Genomic DNA, 27,723 nt, shown 5'->3' on the forward strand with positions numbered 1-27,723 from the left:
GCTCCCTGCTGAGCAGAGAGCCCGATGCCTATGCGATGCAGTGCGATGCATGCGATGCAATGTGACATGGGGCTAGATCCCAGGACCCTGAGATCATGACCTGAGCTGAAGGCAGAGGCTTAATCCACTGAGCCACCCTAGTGCCCCGAAAGCTGTTCTTTATTTACCTCACAATTACTTGTTCAGTTCCTGCCAGTGACATGCTTGGTCTAGTGAAGATACAAAGCCTCTGGACATGTATCTACAAAACAGCTACGAAATAATAGTAACAGTGAAATCCTCTGACAGAGACAATAGCAATGTACTTAAAATCAGAGTGAGGGGAAAGGGGCTTTTGCTTAAATTCTGGCTTTTCTCCGCTCTAGCCCTGAGCCTCAGTTTCTTCTTAAAGTGGGGATGAGACTGTGGAGGTCTGGTAATGATGGAAAACGAGAGCACCTGGAATAGTTGTGCTAATTTATAACCTGGCCCAGGACATTCCGTAAAGGAGAAGTCCTTTCCTTTGATCAATTTTAAATAGTATCTGACAGGGAATTTTGAGTTCAAATTCAGAGAGGAGATAAGACAGTAGAACCCCCCGCCCCCCAGGGAAAGGCCAGAGATTATGTTTCTTTGAAGGCAGGGCCGCTCTCCTTAAAAGGGGTCTCGTGGTGGTGGGGACAGACCGAGGGGAGCTTAGTCCTCATGGTGTGACCAAGAGGTGTTGAGTAAAATTGGGGGGATGGGGTCTTTGTGGAGGCCAGCAAGCAGCATGGCCGTGGCTGGGTGGGTTTGAAGTTCCCTGATCACTAAGTCTGTACAATTTGTAGCAACAAGAAAGAGATTATAAGAGGGGAATTCATACTAAAGCCAAGAACCAGACAACTGAGTAAAACTTCAGTAATTCAGGAATAACTTCTGATGTTTCCTTCGATAACCAAATATCACTCAAAGATGCCAGCAAGATAGTTCAATGAATAGCATAATTATATACCTACATGCACAGAGCAGTAGTCCTTGAGCTGCATTTCCGTCTTTAAGTAATTTGTGTTTACTTTACTAGCGGCACCCATTTGAAAACACATCGGGAGAGGAAAATGCCTTGGGTTTATTGCTCTGGTGTGTCCTATGCAAGTTGTCAGCTATATTTCAAATGTGTGATCCCCATAAATTCTTGACAATGACAGAATAGAAGGAGTGTAAGTGGAGAGAATATAAATAAACGGGTTTTGTGTTTTCAAGCCCTGTGTGAGTTTGCAGTTGTATTGGTAAGGAGAAGCTCTTTTGTTCTGAAGTGGAGCCAATGGGTAGTGACCTGTCACTGTGAGGAAACTTTTTATTCTGTTTCTTTCTTTAAGCGTTAAGCTTCTGCTGGTGGCAGCACTATATCTTTCATTCTTTTGTGTCCTGGCCAACCCAGGTTTTTTTTTTTTTAAATTAACATATAATGTATTATTTGCTTCAGGAGTACAGGTCTGTGATTCATCAGTCTTAGACAATTCAAGCGCTCCCCATAGCACATACGCTCCCCAGTGTCCATGACCCAGACACCCCATCCCTCCCACCCCTTCCGCTCCAGCAACCCTCAGTTTGTTTCCTGAGATCAAGAGTCTCTTGTAGTTTGTCTCGCTCTTTGGTTTCATCTTGTTTCATATTTTCTTCTCTTCCCCTATGATCCTCTATCTTGTTTTTCAAATTCCTCATATCAATGAAATCATATGATAATTGTCTTTCTCTGATTGACTTATTTCATTTAGCATAATACCCTCTAGTTTCATCCACTTCATTGCGAAGAACAAGATTTCTCTTTTTTGATGGCTACCTAATATTCCATTGTGTGTATATACCACATCTTCTTTATCCATTTATCTATTGATGGACATCTAGGCTCTTTCCATAGTTTGGCTACTCTGGACACTGCTGCTGTAAACATTGGGGTGCACGTGCCCCTTTGGATCACTACATTTGTATCTTTGGAATAAATTCCCAGTGTTGCAATTGCTGGATCATAGGGTGTCTCTATATTCAGCTTTTCGAGGAACCTTCATACTGTTTTCCAGAGTGGCTGTACCAACTTGCATTCCCATCAGCAGTGTAGGAGGGTTCCCCTTTTTCCACATCCTCGCCAACACCTGTTGTTTCCTGACTTGTTAATTTCAGCCATTCTAACTGGCGTGAGGTGGTATCTCACTGTGGTTTTGATTTGTATTTCCATGATGCCAAGTGATGATGAGCACTTTTTCATGTGTCTGTTGGCCAAACTAGATTTTTAACCCCTGGAGCTTTTTGAATTTCATTTCTTTCTGGGCCTTTTTTTTTTTTTTTTTTTTTTTTTTTTTTTTTTTTTTTTATTTGACAGAGATCACAAGTAGGCAGAGAGGCAGACAGAGAGAGGAGGAAGCAGACCCCCTGCCGAGCAGAGAGCCCGATGTGGGGCTTGATCCCAGGGTCCTGGGATCATGACCTGAGCTGAAGGCAGAGGATTTAACCCACTGAGCCACTCAGGCGCCCCTGGGCTTTTTTTTATAAGAAAAATTTTTATGTCACATAATTATAACATTCTTTATTATCTTTTTAAAAAGATTTTATTTATTTATTTATTTGACAAAGACCGCAAGTAGGCAGAGAGGCAGGCAGAGAGAGCGAGAGGAGGATCAGGCTCCCTGCTGAGCAGAGAGCCCGATGAGGGGCTCGATCCTAGGACCCTGGAATCACGACCGGAGCCAAAGGCAGAGGCTTCAACCCACTGAGCCACCCAGGCGCCCCTACAACATTCTTTAAAACAGTGAAAATCCTTGTGTTCATTTCTCATGGGCTAGAGTAATACGGTCAGTTGTCATGATCAGTTTCTAATTATTCTACTCTGTATTTCATCTTTAAAAAAAAAAAGATTCATTTATTTATTTTAGATAGAAGGAGGTGGGAGGGGCAGAGGGAGAGAATCTCAAACACACTCCCTGCCGAGTGAGGGGCTTTATGGGGGGCTCAATCCCAGGCCCCTGAAGTCATGACCTGAGCTGAAAAGAATAGGAGGGCGCTTAACTGACTGAGCCACCCGGGCGCCTCTATCCTTTATATCATCTTAAAGTAATTTTATTATCTTCTGATAGAAAGTGATATTTAGAAAGACTGAGTCACTGTTATTTAAAATTGGACAAATAACCAGAAATAATTTAATATGATGGCATCACACAATTAACTGCCAAACATCCCTGACCTTCCCTTCGCCTGACACGCGGGGTCTCACGTGCTTCAGCGGCCACCTTCTCATTACCTCAGCTGTCTGTGGTTCTTGGAATGTTACTGTACTGAGGAACAAACCCTCTCTACCCATCACATTACTCTCTGTCACCCTGGGGTTTATTTTAGCCCCTAATATGTAACAGAAGCCAGAAACGTCACATGAAATATAAAATAGGAACTTTAAACAGACTAAATCCTGGGTGTGCTTAGAGTGTCCCTCTCATAAAACCAGAGATTAAATTTGATGAGTACAGTGTGGTTACACCATGTTTTAAAAAGCCCCAGCAGGAGCATCGAATGCAAAGTGTTTTTTTAGAAGAAATTCTTAAGGTATTCCTTAAAGCACCTATAAAAAAAACATAGATGAAATTGGGATATGTCCTACCACATTTTCTGTAATACTAATGAAATTGCTCTGCCAGGGTAAGAAATTCAGGTGTTTCACCTTTGTGGTGTGAAATGGTAAATGGTGTTATAGTGGTAAATTGCTTGGTGTTAATTGGATTGAATGATTGAGATTTCTTCAGCACTTATCTCCTCAATAGCCCTTTGACCTTCAACAGGTTTGCAGCCTGAACTCAGTATCTGTCCCTTCCTATCTCTGAGTAATTTCTTGATTATACCCTGAGATACTGTATGTGAAAGCACCGGGGAGGGAAAAGTGCCATATAAAGGCATGGTCTTGGCTTTCTGTCCTGTTAACTTTTAATCTCTTTCTCTTACCACAGAAAAGCCGACTACAGGGTGATTTAAATTCATAAGGCCTCCTAAACCACCCAAACTGGGTATTAAATGGTAAGGGGTCACTTGTGTCTTGTTCCCACCCCACAGCCTAAACTGGAAGGAAAAATGTATAAGTTTTACATTCACTTTTTGCCCTTAATTTAGTCATCTTTTTGGTAAATGTTTATTTCTGTCTCCCCTCCCTGCCCACCTCCCAAGAGTTTTGCATAAATCTCTTGTAACAGTTCAACAAGTGACTCATGTAGATGGGGCTCGCTCAGTCCCTGAGTCACTTCATTATGAAACACTTAAGAATTGAGTATCTATATTTAACAATGAGGAAATAATTTAAAACAATTTATAATTTCTGATCTGATCCTGTTAGTGACTAACTCATCAACAATGAAGGTGGAAATTAATGAAAATTCACAAAGCCAGACAAAATTAGTCTAAAAATAAAGTCTGAATAAGTCGCCATCACCTTTAATTCTTTTTCCCCCTTTCTTGAGCAGTTGGGGTTTGATTGATAAGAGTGTTGGGCTGGGAAATAAAGACCTGGCTTCTAATCCTCATTCTGCCATGCAGTGACCTTGGAAAAGCCAGGCTAATTCTGTACTACAGCTTCCTTATTTCTAGAATCAGAGTGATAATAGTATTTGTCCTGCATACCTCACTGGGTAGTGGTAAATAAAATGAGATTATATAAACAGGAATGTGTTGTGGACCTTTCCCCCCAAAAAAGGTGAAAGGTAGTTCAGTGAGTTGTTACATATGGCCACAGGACTAAAGAGTGAAGGGTACTTCCTGATTCTGCAGAAAAAGATGGGGAAGGGAGTCTCTGTTAGCTCTTAGAGCTGGGAAGAGAAAGATACCTATCATTCCAAGTGTTTGGATTTCTAAATTAAATAATGGAACACCATCTCCTATATAAATAACATTCAGAGGCTAAGCAAATTTTTAAAAATCATTTAATCATAAGTAGTTCATTGTGATCCAAATTGTATAAAACTGTAACAAGACCATCTGAAATATGGGTATGATTTTTTGTTTAAAATGTTCTGGAAGATTTAGCCTAGGCCTGGGCAATGATGAATTTATTTCTCCTCCAGCTTCCCCAGTTATATTTGCCCAGGGCTATTGATGGTTTGCTTAAATCAGATTTGGAAATATCCCCTGGCTAGAGTCCCCTGGCCTTTGAGTGAAACTCTGAAAACTATTTCCTTCACTCCAAATAAGGGGAGAGAAGCCCTCAGGGCTCCTTGACCTCTTTAATGATCACAGCAATCCTCCAGTTAGGAAGGGTAGATGTGATGGACTCTGGCCTCCAGGAGGTAAAGGGACTCGCTCAGGTCACATGGTTATTCTCAAGAGGTTATTCTGAATCTCAGTGTTTTTGTTTGTGGGTTTGTTTTTTTTTTTTAAGTTTTATTTAAGTAGTCTTTATATGGCATGCGGGGCCCAAACTCAGGATCCCAAGATAAAGAGCCAGTGCTCCTTTGACTAAGCCAGCCAGGTGCTTCTGAAACTTGGTGTTTTAACCTGTAATTCAAGGCTATTGTCATGCCTCAAGACAGATGGAGTTCACTTAGTTTACTTTGAGTTGTAGATTTCATTTGGGAGGAAGAATGCTTTTGTCTAGTGTCCCTTATGCTTCTGATCTTAACCACCTGTCTTATTACTAGTTGCCCAAAGGTAAAGGTTTGGGACATTTAGTCTAAACAAAAAGTGACTCTTCACATTGATTTGACTTGCATAAGGAGGGGGAGGGGGACTCTGTTAGTAATAAAGAACTGCTTGTAAAAGAATATTGTTATATGTAACTGTTTTATCAGAAAAAAAGAAAACTTTAGAGAGCCCAGTATTGACCCTTCTGATTTGTCTGTGTTATAATTTAAAAGTGGCTCTAGTGTGAATATGAAGGAATTTTAAGGATTTGAAATAAAAATGAAGTAAATCTTTTTCCCCCAGTTTTTTATTGATGCTTTATGTTTACATTATTAAAATATTCAGTCCTTCCCGTAACAAAAGTATACCCAGCCCACATCTCTCCAGCGCTCGTTCTGTTGTGCTTCGTTAATTCAGGTTGAGTAACTTGTTTTTTTCTTGCCAGATATAGATTTGGTCATGATTAATTATTTTAGAAGCCCTGAGGGAGAAGTCTCTCCATGTTCAGTGTGTGACATCTTATGGGACACGTAAGGAATATTCACTGGGGTAGAGGAAAGAACACTGCAGTTGGAATCAGAAGGCCCCCCATCCTTGCTTCTCCACTGGGTAACCGTGGGGCCTGGGTTAGGGACTGGTCTTCCTGAAAATCCTCAGTTTCCTTACCTGTAAAACAACGGTGACACATCGGAGGGCTGTTACAAGGATTAAATGAGATAATGTAAGTAAAGTGCTTCATGCCTTCACAGGAAGTGAGGTTTCACATAGTAGGCACTTAGAAAATATTAATTGCCTCTTTTAGTCTCCATGCACAAGGTTGCTGTGAAATTAAATTGGAAAACAGAATATGAAAGCTGGTTTATAAATGTTTAAATATCATCTCAGTATCAGGGGTTATTTTCCATTGACTGCTCCTTTCTTTAGCACTTCTGGAGTCAAACATGTTGGAGAGTCGATAGAAGTAAGTTATGGCTAGAAGATCTGGGTTTTACAGGGTGGCCACCAAGTCTGGGAATGTAAGTGCGCACACAATACATGGCTTAATTATATAATATGACACTGCATTATGAAATAGCATTATCTGCGTTTCTAGGCTTGGTGGCTACCCTGTACTCAGTTCTGCCCCCTGTTAGGTTTCAAGGAAGTTATTTAATCTCTCTGGGCAATGAGAATTAAATTATGTAAATTGTTTTAAAAAGTTTTATGTAGACTATGAAGCATCTGACTGGTTTTGTCTTGGTTATTGTTTTAATTTTCCTGGGTCGAGTGGTGTTCTGATTAGGTTTGTGATGGATGGACTTCATTTTCATTTAGTCGCGAAACCTTTCTCGTAAGGGATGAATTGGAAGGCAAAAGGTAATTTGATAGCTTTAGTAGTGGGAAGTAATTTCAAGCATTAGGAGGCCATATTAATTATAGAGAAGGCAGCATCAGAGAATGTGATAGGCTGCTGGACGGGAGTGAATGGAACCCGTAAGGGTAAGGAGCATTAATGCACTACTGGAGTATTCGTAATTCCATAGTCTTTATTGTATTGGGTGAGATGTGATAACTGAAGGAAAGATCCAGCTTCATATCCAGGGACCGCCCTCATTCCATGCTGTAGTTATGTAATAATGGTATAAAGAGAAGGAATTTGAAGTCAGACGTCCTGTTTAGCAGAATCTTCGAGGTAATTAAGAATGTTAGAGGTTATAGACTTAGAGGGAAAAATGTAGTATTTCTGAAATGGGTATTTTGCCTTCTTTATAGTTCCTTCAGTCATACTGGATGGGTTTTCTGATGGATACTCAGAGGGAACAGAAGGGAAAAAACAACTAGCATTTTCCCTTTCTTTTAGATGATAATAGAAATGGTGAATTTGTTCTTTGGTTATTAAGATCCTCTGGTTCACAGAGGGTATGACTGGAAGACCAGAGAAGACACAGAACATGACGAGATGCTCTGACTGCCCAATGGTACCAGCTGTCGTAAAGGCTGGTCTTCTCAGTTCCCAGTGCCTAGAAAGAAAGTCCTTCCATGAAACTTAGCATTCACCATTCTCCTCTCAAGTGTGCTTTCTTCAGGAGAGCTAACACCAAGTATGTATATCCCTCTTCCTGCTATCCCCCCTCTACACACTCACACAAACACTAGAGCAAGGAACACTTCTTCCACTGTTCTGATTGTAAAGCAGAGGGCCTCCTTACCACCAGATAGCCCTGTATCACCAACCACCGCTGAGTTGTATAGAAACGGGAAGTTCATCTAAATGTGTGTAAGAAAATGGAGATCCTCAGTAATTAGGGCTTTTCCAGGAATCTTGAGTTTGATGGATGTAACACAGAATAAGCAGGTAGGGAAGGTCATAATAAAAGGTCATGTATTGAGAGTTGCACTGAAAGAATTACAAAGTCAATCCCAAAGCAAAGAGGCCGTGAAAGAAATAGGATGGGAATGGTTGTAGTATGGGGAAAAAAATCTGTGAACTCTTTTATGTAGAACAAAATTTTTCTTACATTAGAAATGCAAGTTTGGGGGACAGTTTTCTCAGTTCCACCTGCCCCCATGTCTCCGAGGTGGTGAGAGTGAGGAGGGGTAGAACCTTAATCCCTGATGGGAAAGCATATGCCATCTGGGAAACGTCTCTGTGTCGAAACCAACCTGAAAGTCCGTTCGGTTGTTCAAAGGTCTCCTTAATCATGTAGTTAGAATGTTTCATTTGATAAGCATTACCTCGCTTATCATTTCAAAAACTGTTAGAAGGATTTTTGAAATCACGACTTGATAGACTTCATTTCTGTGGGATGTTTGTCTGTGTGTGGACCGCTGGTGACTTTAAGCTGCCCTTCTGAAGAGCACAGCCTCCAGATCGCAGATTCGTGAGGACTGTGGGAAAAGGCTACAAAAACACGGTTCTTTGTGTAGACTCTACAATAAACTGAGCAAGTCCCTTTGACAGGCTCGTGGGAATGACTGTATACCCAGCTGCCTTTGGAAGGAGGGAGAAGAGAGGCATCGGGAGAGGGTGGAAGAAAAGGGAAAAGACTCGACTCGTTCTTTTCTGCCTCTTGCTCTTTTTCAAACTGGACAGGGTACTTCATGGTCACTGGTTCCACGGGTTCATGCTTCCCACCTCAGCTTCCTGTTACCGTGACCTGTCTGCCATGTGTGGCAGGAAATACAGAGCATTTTTTAGTGCCGAGTGTGCCTGACGCCCTCCTGGCACTTTCTCTGAGCTCCGGTGGCTCCTCACGCCAGCCTGCGGGGCGGGTAACGAACATTCTTAGGGAAGTGAGGAAGCGGAGGCTGACAGTTCCGGGCCTTGCCCGAGGTAACTCGCCCTGTGAGAAGCTCAGTGGCTGTCGTTCGGTCATTTTCTTGTTTGACTTCTCTACTATCGATCACCCCCTCCCGAAGTGTTAAGTTCCGTTTACGACAACACGTGTCCGTTTTTCCTTCTAGCTGCTGGCCACTTCTCCATGTCTCCTTGGTGAGCCCTCCTTATATCTCTCCGTCCCCTAAATCTTTGTATTCCTACTTGTTCTTCAGCCACTCATCCCACACTGCACTCTCCTCTCGAGAGATCGCTTCTACGCTTCTACGCTTGTGACTTGAATCCCTGTCTTCGTGCCGCCGAGGCTGTTGACGCCTGTCCAGGCATCCTACTGACATCCGCGCTTGCATGTGCTCCTTAAATTCAGTAGGCGTCAGGGAGAACTTTTCCCCGTGGTTTCCGTCTGGGGTGCTAGAACTTCGTAAATGGTGATATCATCGGCTCAGCTTCTTGCACCAGCAAGTTGGTGGTCCTGCTTCCTCCTCTGGGCTCCTCCCGGCATGTGCTCCTTCTCCAGACCTGACCGACTCTCAGGCGAGTTCACCGGCCTCATCCCCATCTTGGGTCTTGAGTCTCCCATGGTGCGTTTGCTTAGCGTTTGCTCCCTTCCAGTGTTTTCTGTCTAGTAGGCCATGTGATCTTTCTAAATTACAAATTTTCGTGATTTTACCCACTCTTCCCACAACTTTACCTTCTTCAGTTATTCCTTAATACTCAAGATTAAATTCAAACGTCTTTACCTGGTATATACTCCTGCTTAACTCCCTAATCTCACTTTCACCATTCTTTTATGCCAGTTCTTAGAATGTTCTCCTGTCTCTGGCCTCAGTACCCATTGTTCTTTTTACTGGGGGTGCTCTTCTCCCACTTGGAAATAGCTAGCACCTTCCTATCCTTGACGGACTTAGCATGGCTCCTTTTTAACCGTCCTCCCTGACACGGCCCGATCTCTGTCCGCCAAGTGTGTTACTCTCGTGTGCTCTTCTAACACTGTGCACTTAATCATTTTTCATAGCTTTTGTAGCTGTACCCATGCCTTCTCTCCAGAGCCAGGTCTCACATACACAACTGTCTTCCCATTTCCACTTCATTTCCTTCCTGCCAGCATTGCACATTTCAACCTTCTAAAACGAAACTCTTAATTTTTTTTTTTCTCCCAAACCAGCTGTTTCTCCAGACGTGTCCACCTCAGAATATGGCAACTATGCTATTTCATTCAGTCAGGGCAAAATCAGAGTTGTCCTGGGCTTCTTCCTTGTTTCACGACCCATATCCAGCCCATCAGTAAACCCTATTGTTTGTACCTAGAATGTGACCGCCTCTGACTTGTCTGCTGCTGTCACCCTAATCCACAGCACCGTTACCCTTGTGTAGATGACTGCAGTGGCCTGCTTCTCCTTGGTCTCTGCTTCTGCCCTTCCTCCCTAAAATCTATCCTTCTCATAACAGACAGAGTGATCCTTTAAACAGAAAATCAGATCTTCTCACTCCTGCCCAAACCTTCCCATCTCTCTCAGAATGAGGGTTAAAGGTCACACACTGGCCTCTTTGACCTGTCGCACCCTCCATCCACCCTTACTTCTCACCTCATCTGCTCTTCGCTTCAGGTCTCTGTTCAAACGTTGTTTTCTCAGTGAAGCCTTCCCTGACTGTCCATCAGAGGTGAGCTCACCTACCCCACCCTGTGTAATTGTTCTCCATAGCACTCATTATCTTCTGGTTAATTATTTTATTATTTCGGTACTGATTTTCTCAACTAGATGTAAACTCCGTGAGGTCAGGGACTTGGGCTCTTTAGTTTGCTACTGTTTTGCAGCATCTGGAGCAGTGCACGGCCCCAGTGGGCACACAGTAACTATTCGGTGAGGTCTAGGGTAGTAGTTAAGTCATAGACTTGGGAGTTGAACAGACCTGCAAATGTAGTGAACCCGAGCCCCCAGCGGGCTCTAGGACTACTCGGAGTTAGACCACTCCTCAGCCTCAATTTCCCAATTTGTAATGTAGGGATGTGTTCTTGCTCACTTCTTAGGTTGTGTGTTTGGAGAGGGGATTAACTAAAACAAGTCCTGCGAAGTGCTTAGCTCAGTACTTTGCCCGTAATAAAGTACGAATTAAGAGCAGTTGCTGCTCCTGGTACTGCTGCCGATTCTTATCCAGTGACATTTAGTTGCTTTTCACTGTCCATCTCCTCCCCCAGACCTTAAATTCAGCTGAATATTTACCTTGCTTTTGTAGTAATAATAACACGGAAGAGAGGGGTGGAGGGTAGGGGGATTACTTGGAGGTGGTGAAATGTACAAACTTCAAGATATCAGAAATAAGTTCTGGGGGCGTACTATAAAGTATCAGCAGCGACAGCCGTGTGGTGATAACAAGACTGGTAACGGTGCTTCTTAGGGCCCAGAAGTATTTTGTAAGTAATCACTTTCTGGTAGTGCTTCCTGCCGCAAGTAGGAGTGTTCTACATCTGCGCTATCCAGAAAAGTAGCCACTGGCTACTGGCATTTGAAATGTGACAGTGTGACTGAGGAACTGAATTTAAAAATTTTTAATTTTAATTTAGTTTTAAATAACCACATGTGGGGGCACCTGGGTGGCTGGGACAGTTAACTCTTGATTTCGGGTCAGGTCATGATCTCAGGTTCCTGGGATCAAACCCTGTATTGGCATCTGTTTGAGGATTCTTTCTCTCTCTCTCTCTTCTTCCCTCCGCTTCCCTCCCTCCTACCCTCTAAAATAAGTAAATTTAAAAAAACAAAAACAAAACCTACAAGTGGCTAGTGGCTTCTGTATTTGAATTTCAACACTCCAAATTCTTTAAACATATTAACTCATTCAATATTCACAACGCCCTCTGGCCTGGGTAGAGTGGCTGAGTGGTTAAGTAACTTGCCCAAGATCACACAGCTAGTGGGAGGCAGAGCTGAGATTTGAAGGTCAAATCTCCTGGTAATCTGGTTCCAAGGTCTGCTGGCACTTTCTACATTGTAGCTCCTCATGTCTTTCTCAAGAATTGAAGTTCCAGGCCCAGGGCCAACATGATGCCTGTGTTCCTGCTGCAAGGGAGGCGGAGAAAGCCAGTTTCTGGTTCTACCCCAGTGAGGCGTCTCTCTTAAGGTGGGAGACTCCCCAAACATAGGAAGAATGTTCAAAAGGTTCTAGACCAGTGAGCTTGGCTGCTCAACCTCTGAATATACTTTTCTTCCAGACTTAAATTTGCAAACAGCAGGAATAATAACAAAATGCATCCTACTAACCTGTTGCAGTTCTCTCTCATCTCATCACTTGCTTGTCTTTCCCCCCGAATGGTGGAATGCTCAAACATCTTACTAGTTACTGTTGCCAATGCCAGGATATTTGTGCCATGCCCACTTTTTTTGGTTTGCTTATTATGTTTGTTTGTTATTATGGTGCTATAACTTTTTTAAAAATATTAGAAGAGGAAAGAGAGAAATTAGGTAAGACCATAAATATGTATGTCAAACATAAGAAGACACATGCAAGGATTACTTCTGTCTTAGCTGTTGCCATTGATCCTGACCCCATAGTTGGTATTTTTAATTCCTTTTCTCTACTACTCGTTCTATGCTCTCTTTGCCCTCAGCCAGCTCTCAGCTGACTTGTAGGTTTTTATCTGACTGGAACACCTCGACATTCATTCCTGGGGTATCTGTGTTCTTGATGGTCCTGTCTCTATGGAGTTATTTCTGACTTCCATTATCTTTTACTATTAGAAATGGCAAACCCAGGAGGTGTTTCACATCCCTGACACACACCTCCCTTTTCTCACTCTGGAGCAGCCATCCTCTTTACCCTTGATAATCAAAATTCATAGCTCCAACCAGTTCAGTAACCTCATTTTTCATCTGTCTCTTCAGTGTCATGAGGAGCTCAAAATTGTTAGGTTACAGTTTAAGCTTCCAAATCAGTGGAGGCTTTGTTGAGTCCCTTGGTGAAATCATTCTTTTCTTGGGTACTGAAGACTGTTCAACCAGCAGAACTAAAGTTGCAACCATTGCGGGGGGAGGAGGGGGTCAGGGTGGGGGAATGCAAGTTGGTCATTAGGTGTGAAGACAGGGAGATGAGATGTACTTGTCCCTTGCTTCCTGGCCCATGTGTTCTGGCTACTGGAGAAAGAATGTCCTATATTATTCACTGGTTACAGGCATCCTGTGGGGCATTAACTGAATTTCAAGTAAATGATTTAGCATTCTGGAAGATCATCTTTCTGGATAATGGGGTACTTGGTAAGATCAGAAAATCCCATTAGCATCAACCCATTGCTGTACTTTTTTCAAAGCAAGATCTTGAGTGAAATACCATAAAGATAAATAAGGCATTTAGAAATCCTATGGATGACAGAGGCATGGCAGACGAGAAAGGCAATTTCAGATTCAGAATAAGTGGCCAGATGAACATTAAAGATTTGAGGATACATGCGTGCAATCAAGTATGTCTTCCTAAAATGAAGATAGAGTATAAAAATTCGTTCTGAGTTATTACTTGGAGGCACAAGCAAGCAAAATTAAGTTGAAAGGAGATTCAGATGAGTTCAGATCATTGATCATTGACTCAGTGTGTCCTTGGACAAGATGCTTAACTACTATTAACTGCCCGTTCCTCACATCTTTAAAACTGGGATAATGATACTTGTATGTATAAAGCTTTGAACCACCCCCATGAAAGGTGCCCTGCAAGTACACTGTTTGTGAATAACAATAATCAGCCTCCTCTTACCCTCCCATCAGTGTGCCCTGTGTTTAAATTGAACAGTGCTTCAAAAGATTGCCTATGAAATGATGTCCTCAATATTAATGTTGTACATGCTCTCCTAGCATCCGATACATTTCCTTCACAGCACTAACCACAGTTGGTGATATTGTATTTGACTGTTTGGATAATGCTGGTTCCCTTCACTAGACCCTAAACCCCATGAGAACAGCAGGGTGGACATTGTCACTGTCACATATCCAATGCCTCGCTCAGTGCCTGCGTGTGGTAGGCATTCAGTAAATATTTACTGAACAGATGAATGAATAAATAGTGCCTGTTTCCATGAATTCTGTCAAAACAAAATAAAGCAAAAAATAAAAAGTAAAAAAAAAGCTCAAGAGGCAAAAATCAGTAGGTTGATTCCCCAGTGCCCCCCATATGGGAATCTAATGCTGTAGTCTGTGTAAATAAGTGATTCCTGTTGGTCATAATCTTATAGGAGGAATGGTGCCATGAGAAATTCATTGGAGTAATTTTCAACAGAATAAATGTTTAGTAACAGATGCACATACGCGGCAAGTTGCCTCATTCAACTGCCATCTGTTGGGCAACTATCTATTCTAGCAGGACTGGTCCATTAGAACTAGACCAACAGCACTCTCACACATGTTTAAGTTTATTTTCAAAATTTTTCTGAAAGCCTTGAAGGACGAGAGGTGTTTCCATGTCTGGTAGGCAGCTGCTTCATAATGGTGTATTGCAACACCTTGGCAAACTATGAAGTCCATTCGATGTGTCATAATGCTCAACAAGGAAGTATTCTCTCTTAAGTGTTTTGTCAGAAGTCAAACTAAATAATGGCGCTAGGAAACTCACTCAACTACAAATAATTGGGTCCAACAGAGTTCATTGCAGATTGTGCAATTGACAACAGAAACTGCTGTGAGCTGAAGGCTATAATCCATGCTGGTCATCATTAGTGTAATATATATATATATATATATCTCACATACGCGCGCGCGCGCGCGTGTGTGTGTGTGTTTTAAACAGGGCAAAGATAGTATAGTAAACTCTGTGGGACATCTAGTGTGACTCCATGTGTACATGCAGTTATGTTATACCCAGTGAAAGCATAATGATCCTTGGCCTGGACATGTCTTTCAATAAAAACTTTACCAAGCTTTTTTCTATATAAAGGTGGAGACAGTGTTGGCCTATATAAATTTACCTTGTGCATGACCAGTTAGGTTGGTGCTGTGTCATAAGTATGGGCCAACTTCCATAAATGGCTCAGTGCTTAGCATAATGCCTGGTACCCAGTTGGTACTTAGCAAATATTTGTTGAATGAATGTTCTAGAACCAATCCAGGTAATTCTCACTGGATTCCCAGCATGAAAGCGGGTCCCGTAGCCTTAGATCAAGTTGAGTGCGAGTTAGACCTTCAAACACTTAGTGTCCTGAGCAGAACGCATAGCAAATTGCTTATCACTGTGGTGTGCCCATAATAAACTTCTAAAGGCTGTGTGATTTCTAAAATGTAAATCATTAGGTATGTGTTTTTTTGGGAGCCAAACATGTAACAGTGGCTGTTTTAGAGAGTAAATCTATCTGAGTTTTGGTTTAGTTACAAGAATGACTAATTTTATACTAGATTCTCACATGATTCAAAGTGTGTGAATGACTCAGCCCATTAATATCCTTAGCTCCTGTGATCTCCCCTCCCAGTGAAATGATAGCTATAAGGCAATAATGATAATTGGAGGAGGAGAAGAAGATGACCTTGACTTTGCCCTCAGGCAATAAAATAAAATACTTTGAGTAATTGCATATATATACAATACTGTTTGAAAGAAATCGGATGTGTTGTAATATTTAAAATTTTATGTTAAAGCATGTTGAAAATGACATGGTTAAGGACTAAATTCTGCTGTTTGTTTCAACCATTATCAGTTGCTCTAAAACAATCAACTTCTTTAAAGACAAAGAGCCATCGGGTTCTATGTTAGTTGTTGATAGCTCATTGATTGCCTTCTCCTTGCTGACATAGAGAAATACTGCAGTCATAGGAGCGTTGAACCCCATTCAATGGAGCTAAACATTCGTGAGTGATTTTGAGCTGAAACTGAAGGGTTAGTTGGAGGCCTATGGGACTTTGGGGGTGTTTGTGTGTGTTTTTTTTCCCCCTATTAAATTGCTACATCTTGTTGAAACAATTAATTGAACAAGGTCTGGATATTTCGAAGTCAGCACTTTGTATCTCTGCTTTTGCTAAAGTCCCCAAAGACCCAGTCCCCACATCCAGTGCACACTTCTCAATCCCTATGTAGCTTGACTTCTCTGTAGCATCTGACAGATCTTGAAATTCCTTCCGGGACTTTTGGGGTATTTTCTTTTGCTTGTCTTCTTAACACTTGTCCTTCTTTCTAGACTCCTCTAGCTGCCCTATGGATGTGGTATTCTCCATAGTTCCTGCCTTGGTCCTTTTGGTTTCTAGTCTTCTTGGTAAACCCATTCATTTCTGTGGTTTCTACTAAAATCTACACAGTGATTCCTCCATGTGGATGTTTCCCTGTCAGGCTGCTGAGCTGCAGACCTGTATATCCAGGCACCCCAAAGATAAGTGTGCAATGACAGCAACAGTGACAGCTCCTCATTGTCTAATATTCTGTGTGGTCGACCGCTTGGTGCTTTGTTGCTTCATTCCATCTATTTTTCTCAGCAACACTGGCGAGGCAAATACTATTGGCATTTTCTAAACTTGTAAGTGAGGAAACTAAGGTTAGATGCATTTAGTAACTTTCCCAAGGCCATTCAGTTAGCAGGGCCTCATTTTTAATCCCAGGTGTAGAGCCCAAGTTTTTCATCATAAATGCTTTGGGTTAGCACATCAGAATGGAATCCTTTACTTTCTCCTCTGCTTTTTGTTATTTTTTCCCACTATTCTCTGCCCTGCTTGAAAGGACCATATTTCATCCCTCAAGTAGAAAGCTGGGAGTTGTACTGGACCCCCAAATATTGTGGATCACAGAAGTACTTTTAATTTTTATGTCTTAAAATACCTCCTTTGTATTAAATAGAAGTTTCAAAGCCATCGGCTTTAGGCTGATGTATTTAAAAACTAGAAAACATGCCACCGAAAAATCTGTATGTCTGATTTTTCTTTAAAAGCTTGGACTTGCTCTCTCACGCGGCCACAGTCATGTGCGCTGTGTAGCAGCTTCCTCTCACCTGGGGCTTGTACTGTCTGCTTTACCATGCTCTCACCACTTCCTGTTGTCCTCTTATTGGGGGTTTCCTCAGATCTTTGTCCAGCCCTGCAGGCATTTTTGACACCTGGTAAAGACTGTTGTGCTTTCCCAGCTGGTCTTCCTTCCTCTCTAGTTTTTGCTCTAGAGAATGATTTTCTCAAATGAAATCTGTGACTCGCTTTCTCTTCGTGTTTGTGATTTGTTTCCCCACTAGCTCCTTCTTAGTCCACAAGCACGTTCAAGGCTACAAGCTAAAGGCAAAAGGAAAAGAATATAACAGTTTGAACATCCACTACATGCCAAAGTGAAACACAAACACGATTTAATGAGGTCTTCACAACACTGAAGTGGGTGTTCTTGAATCCTAATTAAGAGATCAGAGAAATCCCAAACCTGGAAGGATTGTCCCGAGATCCATATACAGGTTGGTTTCAGATCTGTCTGATTCCTGGTTCCATGTTCTTTTTCCTCCATTATGTCACCTTGATTTCAAGCTGCTTTTGTCCTCTGTGCAAGTAAACGAGGCTCTTCAGCGCTTTCCCATGATCTACTCCCAAGTCTCTCTTCCTTTGCTGCCAAACTTTCTTCATCTGTTACCACAGAACTCCCTTAATCTCTTCTCTCATCTCAATACAATATTATTTGGCTGCCCCGTAGTTCACTCGTTCATCAACATCTTTGGAGCATCTGCTTTACAACAGGAAGTACACTAGACACCAGGCAAATAGTCCTTGCCTGAGAGAAGCTTCACAGGCTGGTGGGTTGAGACAAGTTAGTTGTTCCACTGCAGTGTACAGAGTACCTAGTAACCAAGTCCAGTCTCCTTTTAGACCTTATCTTACTGAGCTCTCTTGCATCATTTTCCTAAAGGACAATCACCTCTGTTAAGGAAATTTTCTCATTTTCTTTCTTCTGTGGCATTCCTCACACCTGGTTGGTTTTTTTGTTCTTGTTGCTTATTGTTTGTTTTTGTTTGTTTGTTTTTGCTTCTTTTAGAGTTCTTTTTGCATCTCTTTTCTTTCTGTTCTGGTCTCATTTTAAATGTCTTTCCTGCTGCATACTGGATCTCTCCACTTTGACAGACATTCACGATTGCACCCTTCTTTCCTTAAGAAAGTATAGTTTGCTTAGTAGCCCATATTAACTATTAAACATCCTGGAGTCATCCACAGTCCCTTGTCCTCCTTACAAAAAGACTTGGCCTTTCTATTTTAAAAATGGCATTACAGGGCACCTGGGTGGCACAGTTGCTTAGGCGTCTGCCTTCGGTTCAGGTGTTGGTCCTGGGGTCGTGGGATCCAGCCCACGTTAGACTCCCTGCTCAGCAGGAAACCTGCTTCTCCCTCTCTCCCTGCTGCTCTTCCTACTTGTGCTCTCATGTGCTCTCTTTCTGTCAAATAAATACAAAAATTTTTTTTAAATGGCATTACAATTTGGTCAAATTGCCAGCACCTCTGTCCTTAGTTAACCTACAGCAATAACTTCTTTCTCCTTTCTTGTCTGAAGGACATCTTTACATGCTTTAACTTTAGGAATTAATTTTTAAAAATTTCTCATGCTATTCTTACTTTACTCCTAGAATTTTTTAGGGTCTTTCCTGCTGCCTGTTGGTCAGGTCTCACTTTCAAAGCTATTCACCATTTTCTCCTGATCGACTTTTCTGGCTTCTCTCCTATTTAGCTACAGTGCTTAGCCCATGGAAGGTACTCACTGAATACTGGATGGGTAAGTGGGTGGTGCATAAAAACCTGACCTTTCTCCCCCAAGGGCAGTATCAGAGTCCCATTATGTAAGTATGGTATCTGCTAAGTTCCCTTCCTGATAGTTTGTCATTTTTAATTTATAGTGGTGTAAAGATGAGTAATCTATGAGCTGTTTTTTTTTATTGTTGTTGTTGTTTTTAATCCTGTTTAGGGGCGCCTGGGTGGTTCAGTTGGTTAAGTATCCAACGCTTGATACCTCCTCAGTACATGATCTCAGGGTCGTGAGATCAAGCCCCATGTCCGCCTTCCTGCCTCCAGGTGCATGCTTACACTCTCTCTCTCTGTCAAATAAATAAATAAATCCTTATTTTTAAAAATCCTGTTTCATAAATTTAGTAACCCAGTGTATGTGCTCAATTGTATTCCCCCCAAATTCATATGTTGAAGTCCTGATCCCCAGTACCTTAGAATGAGACTGTTTTGGAGATAAGGTTTTTAAAGAGGTTTCATTTTAAGTTAAAATGAAGTCATTGGATGGACCTCGATCCACTAGACTGCTGTCCTTCTAAGAAAGGGGAATTCGGACACAGACACATAGAAGGAATACCATGTAAGGACTTAAGAAGAAGATGGCCATTGACAAGCCAATGACTCCCAACCCCCATGTCTGTTAAGGAAATATTTTCTACTGGTTAAGCCTCCTAGTCTGTGGTGGCTTATATTGTTGTGACAGCCTTAGCAAACTCATACACCCTGTGTCTTTTAATTCATTTAGGTTTTAAGTTCTGTGTCTAGGGACTTTTTCCTTAGGAAAGGGATGGACCAAGGATCCAATAAAATCTCTCCTCTAATCTCAGGTTTCTTGGAAGTATTTTAAATTTGTCCTGCGGCTAGAGGGCTGTCCTTGTCTTTTTCGGACCAGATAGCACTTATGATCAGCTACCTAAAGACTGGGTTTTTTCCTTCCCATTTTGGGATTATGTATCTTATTTCAATTAAAGATACAAAGCAAGATTCCATTTGAAATATCATTAATCCCCATTTATTGCATTGATTTTAAACAGATAAGGAGTTTAATATTTTCCGGGCTCGCGTTTTGATAGCTCGAGTACAGTAAGTTCTCTCTGCGGTACACAGTTGTGCCAACCTCAGCATCACATTTCCAGAGAAGATATTTGCTGCAGTGAATGTTACGTGCTTCCCAGCAGTTCTTTTGAGGTTCTGGCCTTGGGGGATAGAAGTGTTCTGAATCCCTACATCTGGTTTATTCAGGTTTATTATCATGAATATCTGGTGTATTCTAGTCCTGTTTCGGGTTACCATATCGCCAACCTCAAAATGCCTGTCCCTCTCCATTTCCTCCGCCCCCATGTTCTAGCCAGCTCCTCAGCAGTGGTGGTACTGAAGCTAGGGAAATTAAATGTGTTGAGTGGGTTAGAGACTTTATTAGAAAAGACCTTTTGTGTATATTGATCATCTGCTCTGTTCTGCTCTGATTGCCTCAGATTAAATAATAATTTCAACCCCATTAAAGACCTTGAGAAGGTTCACCTTTATACCTGCCTGTAATGTCACCATTAACATCTCAGGTGGATCTGAGTCCATTTTATTTTATAAATACAGAATGAGAGGCTGTAATTCTTTTCTGAGAACTTGTAATTTATTTTCTATATCTGCTCTGAACTTCATGCTACGATCTTGAACTTGTTTTGTCTTGTTCTATCTGTGGTAGAGGTGGAGGATCACTAGTCACCATGTATAACTGCTCTTCTTCTTGAGACATGAGGCATTATTAAATTGCCTCTCTACTTTCTCTTTTCCAAACTGAGCTTTATTGGTTCTTTAGCCTTACAGGACTTATTTTGAATTTTTAATTATATACAAGACGTGTCATTAAAGCCTCTCCATATTTTTCACAAGTCTCTTTGATGATGGATCCAGCACTAGTTGAATATCATCCGTACGATGAGAAGGCAGTCAGTTTCTACACACAGTACATTAGGCACTTTGGTTTCGTGCTTAATTTTGATTTTTGACTTAACTAATTAAAATCCATAGCAGTTAAACAAATGAAGATTCTATAATTCTTTTTTCCATGACAGAGGGTGATTGAAACTAAATTGCAGGTACTCTTTTGACTTCATATGTATTGATACTCAGATTCAGAGACGTCAGAGTATATCCCATTGACTGGAACCCAAAGCAAGAATTTTCTGTGTCTGTCTTACAGTCTTAATGTTGCCTCCAACCAACTGGATTATAGTAAACAAGCCATTTAATTCTTACTACATAATTGTATGTATTTATGAGACTGAAGAAGGTAGAGATCAAGGTTGGATGAACTCTAAGTTGTCTTCCAGCTGAGAAATTGCATTGTGTACTCTCCTCATGATGGTCAGGTGATCAGTTGTGGGGTTTTAGTGGGTAAGTACATTTGGAGCATGTAAGATTAATTCGCTTGAAATATATCGAGTACATACATCAAATACTACCTACTACATGCCCCGCAGTGATAAATCACACATTTTTCAAAGAGTGCATTTTATTAGGGGAAAGGAACATGTAAAAATAAATGCAGTTGTCTATTACGGGGGCTGTGCTAGAAGTCCAAGGCGTGTTGGGACATGAGGGAAAGTTGGGTGAATTTTGCTTGGTGGCAGGAGCATCAGGGAAAGGCCAGTGATTCAAGGGGCCAAATATGAAGGCCTGAGGAAGAGCAGCAATCAGACCGAAGTGGTGTGGGGGTGGGGAGGCAGCAGCCTGAGAGCAGCTGGAGGTTGAGAAAGTGGAAACAGTGGATACAGATGATTTTTTTTTCCAAGGAGCTGGACTATAAAGACAAAAGAACTGAGGGGAATGGGCAGGGATTAGAGGAAGTTGTTTGTTGTTAAATTTGGGAATAAAGAGCTAATTTAGAGGTTTTGGGGGGAAAAGCTTCTAGAGGGCAAAGTTCTGACAGATGAAGAAGATGGAATTAAGAATGAACTTGAAAGCAGGATTGAGGATAGAAAGAAAAACAGAGAGCTAGAACAGATAACGGTGATAAAGAAAACAGAGCCAAGTGTTCTTTGTGGCATCTGGGAGGTAGGTGAATGGCAAAGTGCAATTCTTTCAACTTTGCCACGTGTTGGAAAGTTTTATAAAAAAAAAAATATTGGGAGGAACAAAAGGAATGTAGATTGAGAGTTTAGCTTTGAACAGAACAGGGTGACACTTACTCCTAGTTGTGTCAGCAGATGGTGAAAGTGAAGTTTAAAGCCTCAACTTCTTCATGAAGTCTGAGCCACTCTCCCCCACTGGGGCAGAGAGAGAACAGAGGAGAACGGAGCAGCATGAAGGCTGGAATCAGTGCTTGGGGAGTAGGTAGGGGGACTGAGCAGACCTGGCAAAAAAGGAGGAAGCCATGAGGCTCAAGTTCCGGTGAAGTTGGAGGGCACAGAGTTGCACTGGTGTGAGAGTTTTCCCTAGTAGTTGTCAGAAGATTGCAAGTTAGTAGGGCACCGGGCGAGGGTGTAATAAGCAAACGGTGAGTGGACGGGATGAATGGCTCCCCCAACTGTTTACCATCAGCCTGTTCTGGAATAAGTCTCAGCCTCGCTGGTTCTGTTGGGATTCTGTTTTCTACCTCACTGTATTTTTATTTGTGTGAAATGAGATAAAAATAATGTTACAAAATGGTATCATGGTAACATTTAACTGAGATAATTGTATTGTCTTCCTTAGGTAAAAGAAGAACGTCCAGAAAAAATACCAGATCTTAAATTATTAGTGGAGAAGAAATTTTTGGCTTTACAGAATAAGAATTGTGATGCAGACTTCCAAAATAATGCAAAATTTGTACAGTTTAAACAGCAGCTGAAGGAACTAAAGAAGCAATGTAAGTCTGCATGCTTTGCTTTTTGGTTTGGCTTTTTGAAATTAGGGAAATGACCTGATAAACAGCCCCAGAAGACTGATTTTATAAAGTTTGCCTATCTGCTTGGCTTGATTCTGTTTCTGAATTGCTTTTTATTGTTGTTGCAATTCTGTATTTTGTCTAACTTTTGGTTCAAATCAGCCTGTCCATTTCTGAAAGCCAACAGTTTCCACAAAGTGCTAAGAAAATTCCTCAGCAGCTCCAACAAAGTGACACTGTGTTGTCCCGCTGCTGGGGAGGGGAATTGGGACATCAAAACGGAACTATTTTATTAAAATAGCTATGGTGTATTTCAGATTTTAAACTGCTGTGCCATGCTTTTAAAAGAACCACTTTGAATTCTAGTTTTGCTGTTTTGGAGTAGTAGTGGCAGTGTTTTCTCAAACTAGGTTTTTTCTTCTCAAATACGGACTGGGATCCTCTCGATCCCTCTGTCTTTTGTGATAGCATAAATTCCATGAGACTGTGATTGTGAGTCCAACATAATTTTGATTTAAAAATGAGATTGGGAAAAATGACCCATTATACAAAAAAAATTTGTGGACGGTATCTGACAGAAGTAGATCTTTTCTACACAGTGAAGTACATCCATCCTTTCTTTTCCTCCTCTTTCTGCATAATCCACGTAACAGCTTTATGTAATTTGGGGCCTTTTTACATTAGCACAGGTTGTCATTCTTCTAGGCTCCCAAGTCTCATTCCTTAAAGAGTTGGATTGTGAAGTGAATGACTTGTTTGTAAACTTCAGTTTCCTATTGTCTTCATTCACATACACATGGAGGAGCACTGTCGTAGGAGATGTGAATTTCCTTCTTGTCCTTATTTGTACTTAGTGGAAGGATTCACATTTTGAAATAAGCTTTCTTTTAAATATAAGCATTTTCCTTAAATTGATGCTGAGGTCTCAAAAAATGACTGAGGAAGCAGCTCTACTTTTGTCTATTTTACAAGTAACTTAAGTTTCACAATTTGGAATGTTTTGCAATCATGATGAGACTTTTGCTTTTACGTGGATTTAACAGTAAGCATTTTCTCCATGTTTTTGTCTGGTTTTTTTTGTTGTTGTTGTTTGGCCATCATAGCTACCAGAATCCTTCTAATATAAATTGCATGATCCCCTCACTTGGTTAATAATCCCTCAAACAGGTAATGTTATAATTTACTAGTGTCTTCCTGATCTTAAAGGTGCGAGTGAATTTCAGTTTGGGTGTGGGTCGGAACAGCTAAATGTATTTTGTTTTTCTGCGTAGAGCCAATAATGACAGATTATGGCAGATTTAGCATACGACCGTAATTCTTGATCTTTTTTAGATATTTGATAATACAGATTGATGGATAAATATCTAAAAATATGAATTTCTTCTGCCTTTGTTATTGTTTATGAAGTTATTATTCCATAAGAGAAAGCTAAAAAGACTTTTAGAATTATATACTCACGAGGGAATACTTTCTTATGAAAGGTACGTAATTCAACAAAATGACAAATATAGGAATCATGGTTATTATTTCTTAAATTCTCTCTAAAATGGTCAGGGGTGGAGGGGTGGAGGTGGTTTCCCCAGGCCGGCGGTATTGTGCATCATTTGGATAGACAGTTAAACTTTATGACAAAGTAAATTTATACCGAAAGAAATGCTTCCTTATGTAGGATTTCCTTATATATGTTAACACTGGAATTAAGACGATTTTCCCTTTTTGTTTCTCCTAAAACACTCTCTTAAAAAGTTTTTAAATCGCAAATGACAGAACAAGCACAATATCAATACCCTCCTTAAATGCTCTATAAGGCACATATACTTTACATGCAAAATGCAAGTAAAGTGCGTTACTAGTACCGTCAAACTAGCACCATGTCTACTGGATTTTATTGCTTTAGATGGGATGCCGCTGTTAGGATGCTGATTGTTATCGGGAGCCCACAGTTCTTGTGAGGCCACGTCGGAGGGACTAGGATTTATACAGGAGCCAGTGAATGTTTGTTTTGAGATATATCCTGAAGGTGAGGAATTATTATTTATTTTAATTAATTAATTAATTTTTTTAAAAAAAATGATTGGAAACTACAAGCCAGGGAGAGATTCTTGCTTCTAGTTGCCTATTTTGGCAAAGCAAAGGTTGAATCAATTTTGGCGACTCCACAAATCTGAAGGGTTTTTTCATGAAAAGCACCACCATGCTCTCCCCAACTTTATTTACACAAACATAAATTGCATGGGATTAAATTTTGCCAAATCAGAATCCAGTCACAGACACTCGAGGAAGCTCCTTGACTGGGCGGGGAGAGGGGGGAGGCAAGATGGAGACTGAAATCAGGTGGTGTGCGGAAGGGGCCTACAAGCCCAGTTAAGTTAAAGGAGTTAAGTTAACTCAGCTGTGGCTCGGCAGCTGGCTCTCTTGAACTCTCGGGTCTCAGGATCGCTTTACATTTTTAAAATTTACGGAGGCCTCCAGAGAGCTTTTGTTTACGTGGGTTGTAGCTCTTGACATTTATCACATTAGAAATAAAAACAGAAATTTCAAAAATATTATTAATCCATTTAAAAAAATCAGTAGTAAGCCCCATACGTGTTACCATAAAGAGGATTATGAAATACAACTATGTATTTTCTAAACATAAGGAAAAATTAGGGAGAAGTGTGACATTGTTTTCCATTTTTGCAAATCCCTTCAATTTCTGGCTTAATAGAAGGCAGCTGGATCCTCATATTTGCTTCTGCACTCGGTCTGTTGTGGCGCATTGTTTTGCTTCAAGTCTACAGAGAAATTCTGGCCGCACACATGCGTAGTTGGACTTGCTGAAAGGATCTTGCAGACCACCCGAAGTTCTCATTTTGAGAACCACAAATTTAGACTAGAGATCAGTAAACTACAGCCTGTGGGCCAAGTGCAGCCTGCCTCCTGTTTCTCTGTGGCCTGAAAGCCAAGAATGGTGTTTTTCCATTTTTAAATTGTCTGGAGAAAAGTTAAGAGAAGGATAATATTTTGTGATGTGTGAAAATTCCATAAAATTCAGATTTCAAAATAAAGTTTTATTGGAATGGAGACACTCATTCGTTTCCACATTTCTGTGTGTGCTTTATGCTGTCATGGCCGAGTTGAGTCGTTATATGAGAGACCATCTGGCAAACAAAGCTTTTAATATTTGTTGCCTGGCTCTTTACAGAAAGAAGGTTTACTGACCTTTGGCGTAAACCATAATCAGAAACAAGGACATTTTGTGGGGGGAGGGTTGTGGGTTTTTGTTTTTCTTTTTAACTTTAGATTTTTCCATAAATACTATACATCTGTCTTAGGTACATTCAGAACACTCTGAGTTGACTGCTGTCTATGAATCATTGCATTTGGTGCTCTAAGATCTGTAAAAGGCAGAGTCCCTGTATTTGGAAAAGACTATATATACATAGATGAAAAAATGTGAGAACCATTAATAACAACAGATCAAAACCAAAGAAAAATGCAAGAAACAGCTGTTCTACAACGTAGGAGAGAGTCAGAATGGGAAAATGCAGCCTTTATTTGTCACTAACATTGCCAATCAATTGCTAGGGGCCGTGTGGAGCTATATGTTCAGAAAGAGTCAGAGGCTGGATTCAGGCCCAGCAGGAAAGAGTGTGTGGAAGGATTATGGTGGGAAAGAGCAGGGATACTACAAATATCTGGTATTTGCTGTCCCTAGAATATAACATAACAGGCCCGCTGTACTCATTTAAAGATAGCATTACACAAAAGGTAACATACTTAAGTTGCACACAGTAATTTTTTTAGTAGTTATTTATGACTTTGGATACTACCAGGCATTAGATACAACTTCTTGGAATAGTTTACTGACTCCTGGTCTAAACCACAGTCAGAACGAGGGCAGGTTTTTGGTTTGGGTTGTTGTTTGTTTAACTTTTTCTATAAATTTTTTTTCTATAAATTTTTTTTCAATAATTTTTCTATAAATACCGTATCTGGGGACCCATTGTGCTATATATTAGAGATATTGTGTAGTTCCAGCTTCATAAAATTATTACCAAAATCAAATGAAACAGTGGATCTTCTGTTTTAGATTCTGAAAGCTTGTATTAGATTCCTGATTCTTGTTACTGAGAAGGGGCCTGTAAAGCATAGTGGAAAGATTATGAGCTTAGCAGCCAGGAGACCTGGGTTCGAGTCACTGAATGTGTAGCCTGGTTTGCCTGCCAGTGCCCATTTTTCTTGCCCAGAGGCATACAAATCAAGATTCTCGGAGGCATACAAATCAAGATTGATTGAAGGTAATTTTTACACTTGGTGGTGGTGATGATAATTGAGTTAGGGAACAGTTCCCCAAAAAAAGGATTCCATTTCCCTAAATGGGAATCATGCTCTTAACGAACCCAAGTTGTGAACCCAACTGCCTTTGGTTCAAGGCAGACATAATAACCCTACTTTCTTGGGTAAAGTGATTTTAATTTATCTAAACAATATGGTCAGGTAATTTCTCTCTTCCTTGACTATTTAACTGTCTTCACTACTCCAGCCTACGGTTTCCTGCACTTTAGCACCAGGAAAACTTAATCAGAATGTACAACTAGACCTGTATGGACACTTGCTCAAGTCATCAAGCAACCTTTCTTCTGTCCTTTATTCATTCACCTCTTATGTAATTAGCAGCATGAGTAGTTTTAGTGTAGGTCAGCAAGGCGGAAATTGAGGACATTAGACAATAATTGGATGACATTTAGAAACCTTTGAAATATAAGGGCTTCACTTCATGATCAAAAATACAATCAATTGAATCTGTGATCTTTAGTATTAAAATAATCTAAGATCAAATGTAATTCTTTTGATACATTTAAATGCTTAAAGGTGAGCATTTTTTTAATGCAAATTTGCTAATCTGAGTACATTCACCAGAAATTTGTACAGTGTATTTAGGTCACATAGGAGATATGTAGGATATAAGATATGGAGATAACCGGATCCACAAGTGAACTTAGAAATCATTGTCAGTCATGGTGACACTTTATACTGTGATTTCATAATTATCTGGACTCATGAATCAACTCTGTACCTTCACTTTAAACACACTTCATTTAAATGTCAAAACTGATAGACTAGGGAGTGGCCATTCGCTTCCCAGAAGGATTTCCTCGGGTCATTAAATTGGGAGCACCTCTGGAACTTTGGAACACCTTCACTGAACTATGCCTAGTGGGTTGCTGTCCCTTTCCTTCAGCATCCATTCAAAA

General features: G+C 40.8%; 1 protein-coding gene across 4 annotated transcripts in view; it reads left to right on the plus strand.

The window, feature by feature from the left end:
* NSMCE2 (NSE2 (MMS21) homolog, SMC5-SMC6 complex SUMO ligase) overlaps positions 1–27,723 on the plus strand; it is a 213,118-nt gene that overhangs the window by 43,627 nt on the left and 141,768 nt on the right. For all 4 annotated transcript variants that reach the window (XM_004743545.3, XM_013051756.2, XM_004743546.3 and 1 more), the window contains one exon: positions 22,315–22,468. In XM_004743545.3, coding sequence (XP_004743602.1) covers positions 22,315–22,468 — 154 coding nt within the window. The remainder of the gene's footprint in view (positions 1–22,314; positions 22,469–27,723) is intronic.

Source organism: Mustela putorius, unplaced genomic scaffold (assembly GCF_011764305.1).
Source record: "Mustela putorius furo isolate JIRA1106 unplaced genomic scaffold, ASM1176430v1.1 tig00000228_pilon_pilon_pilon, whole genome shotgun sequence".
NCBI lineage: Eukaryota > Metazoa > Chordata > Mammalia > Carnivora > Mustelidae > Mustela > Mustela putorius.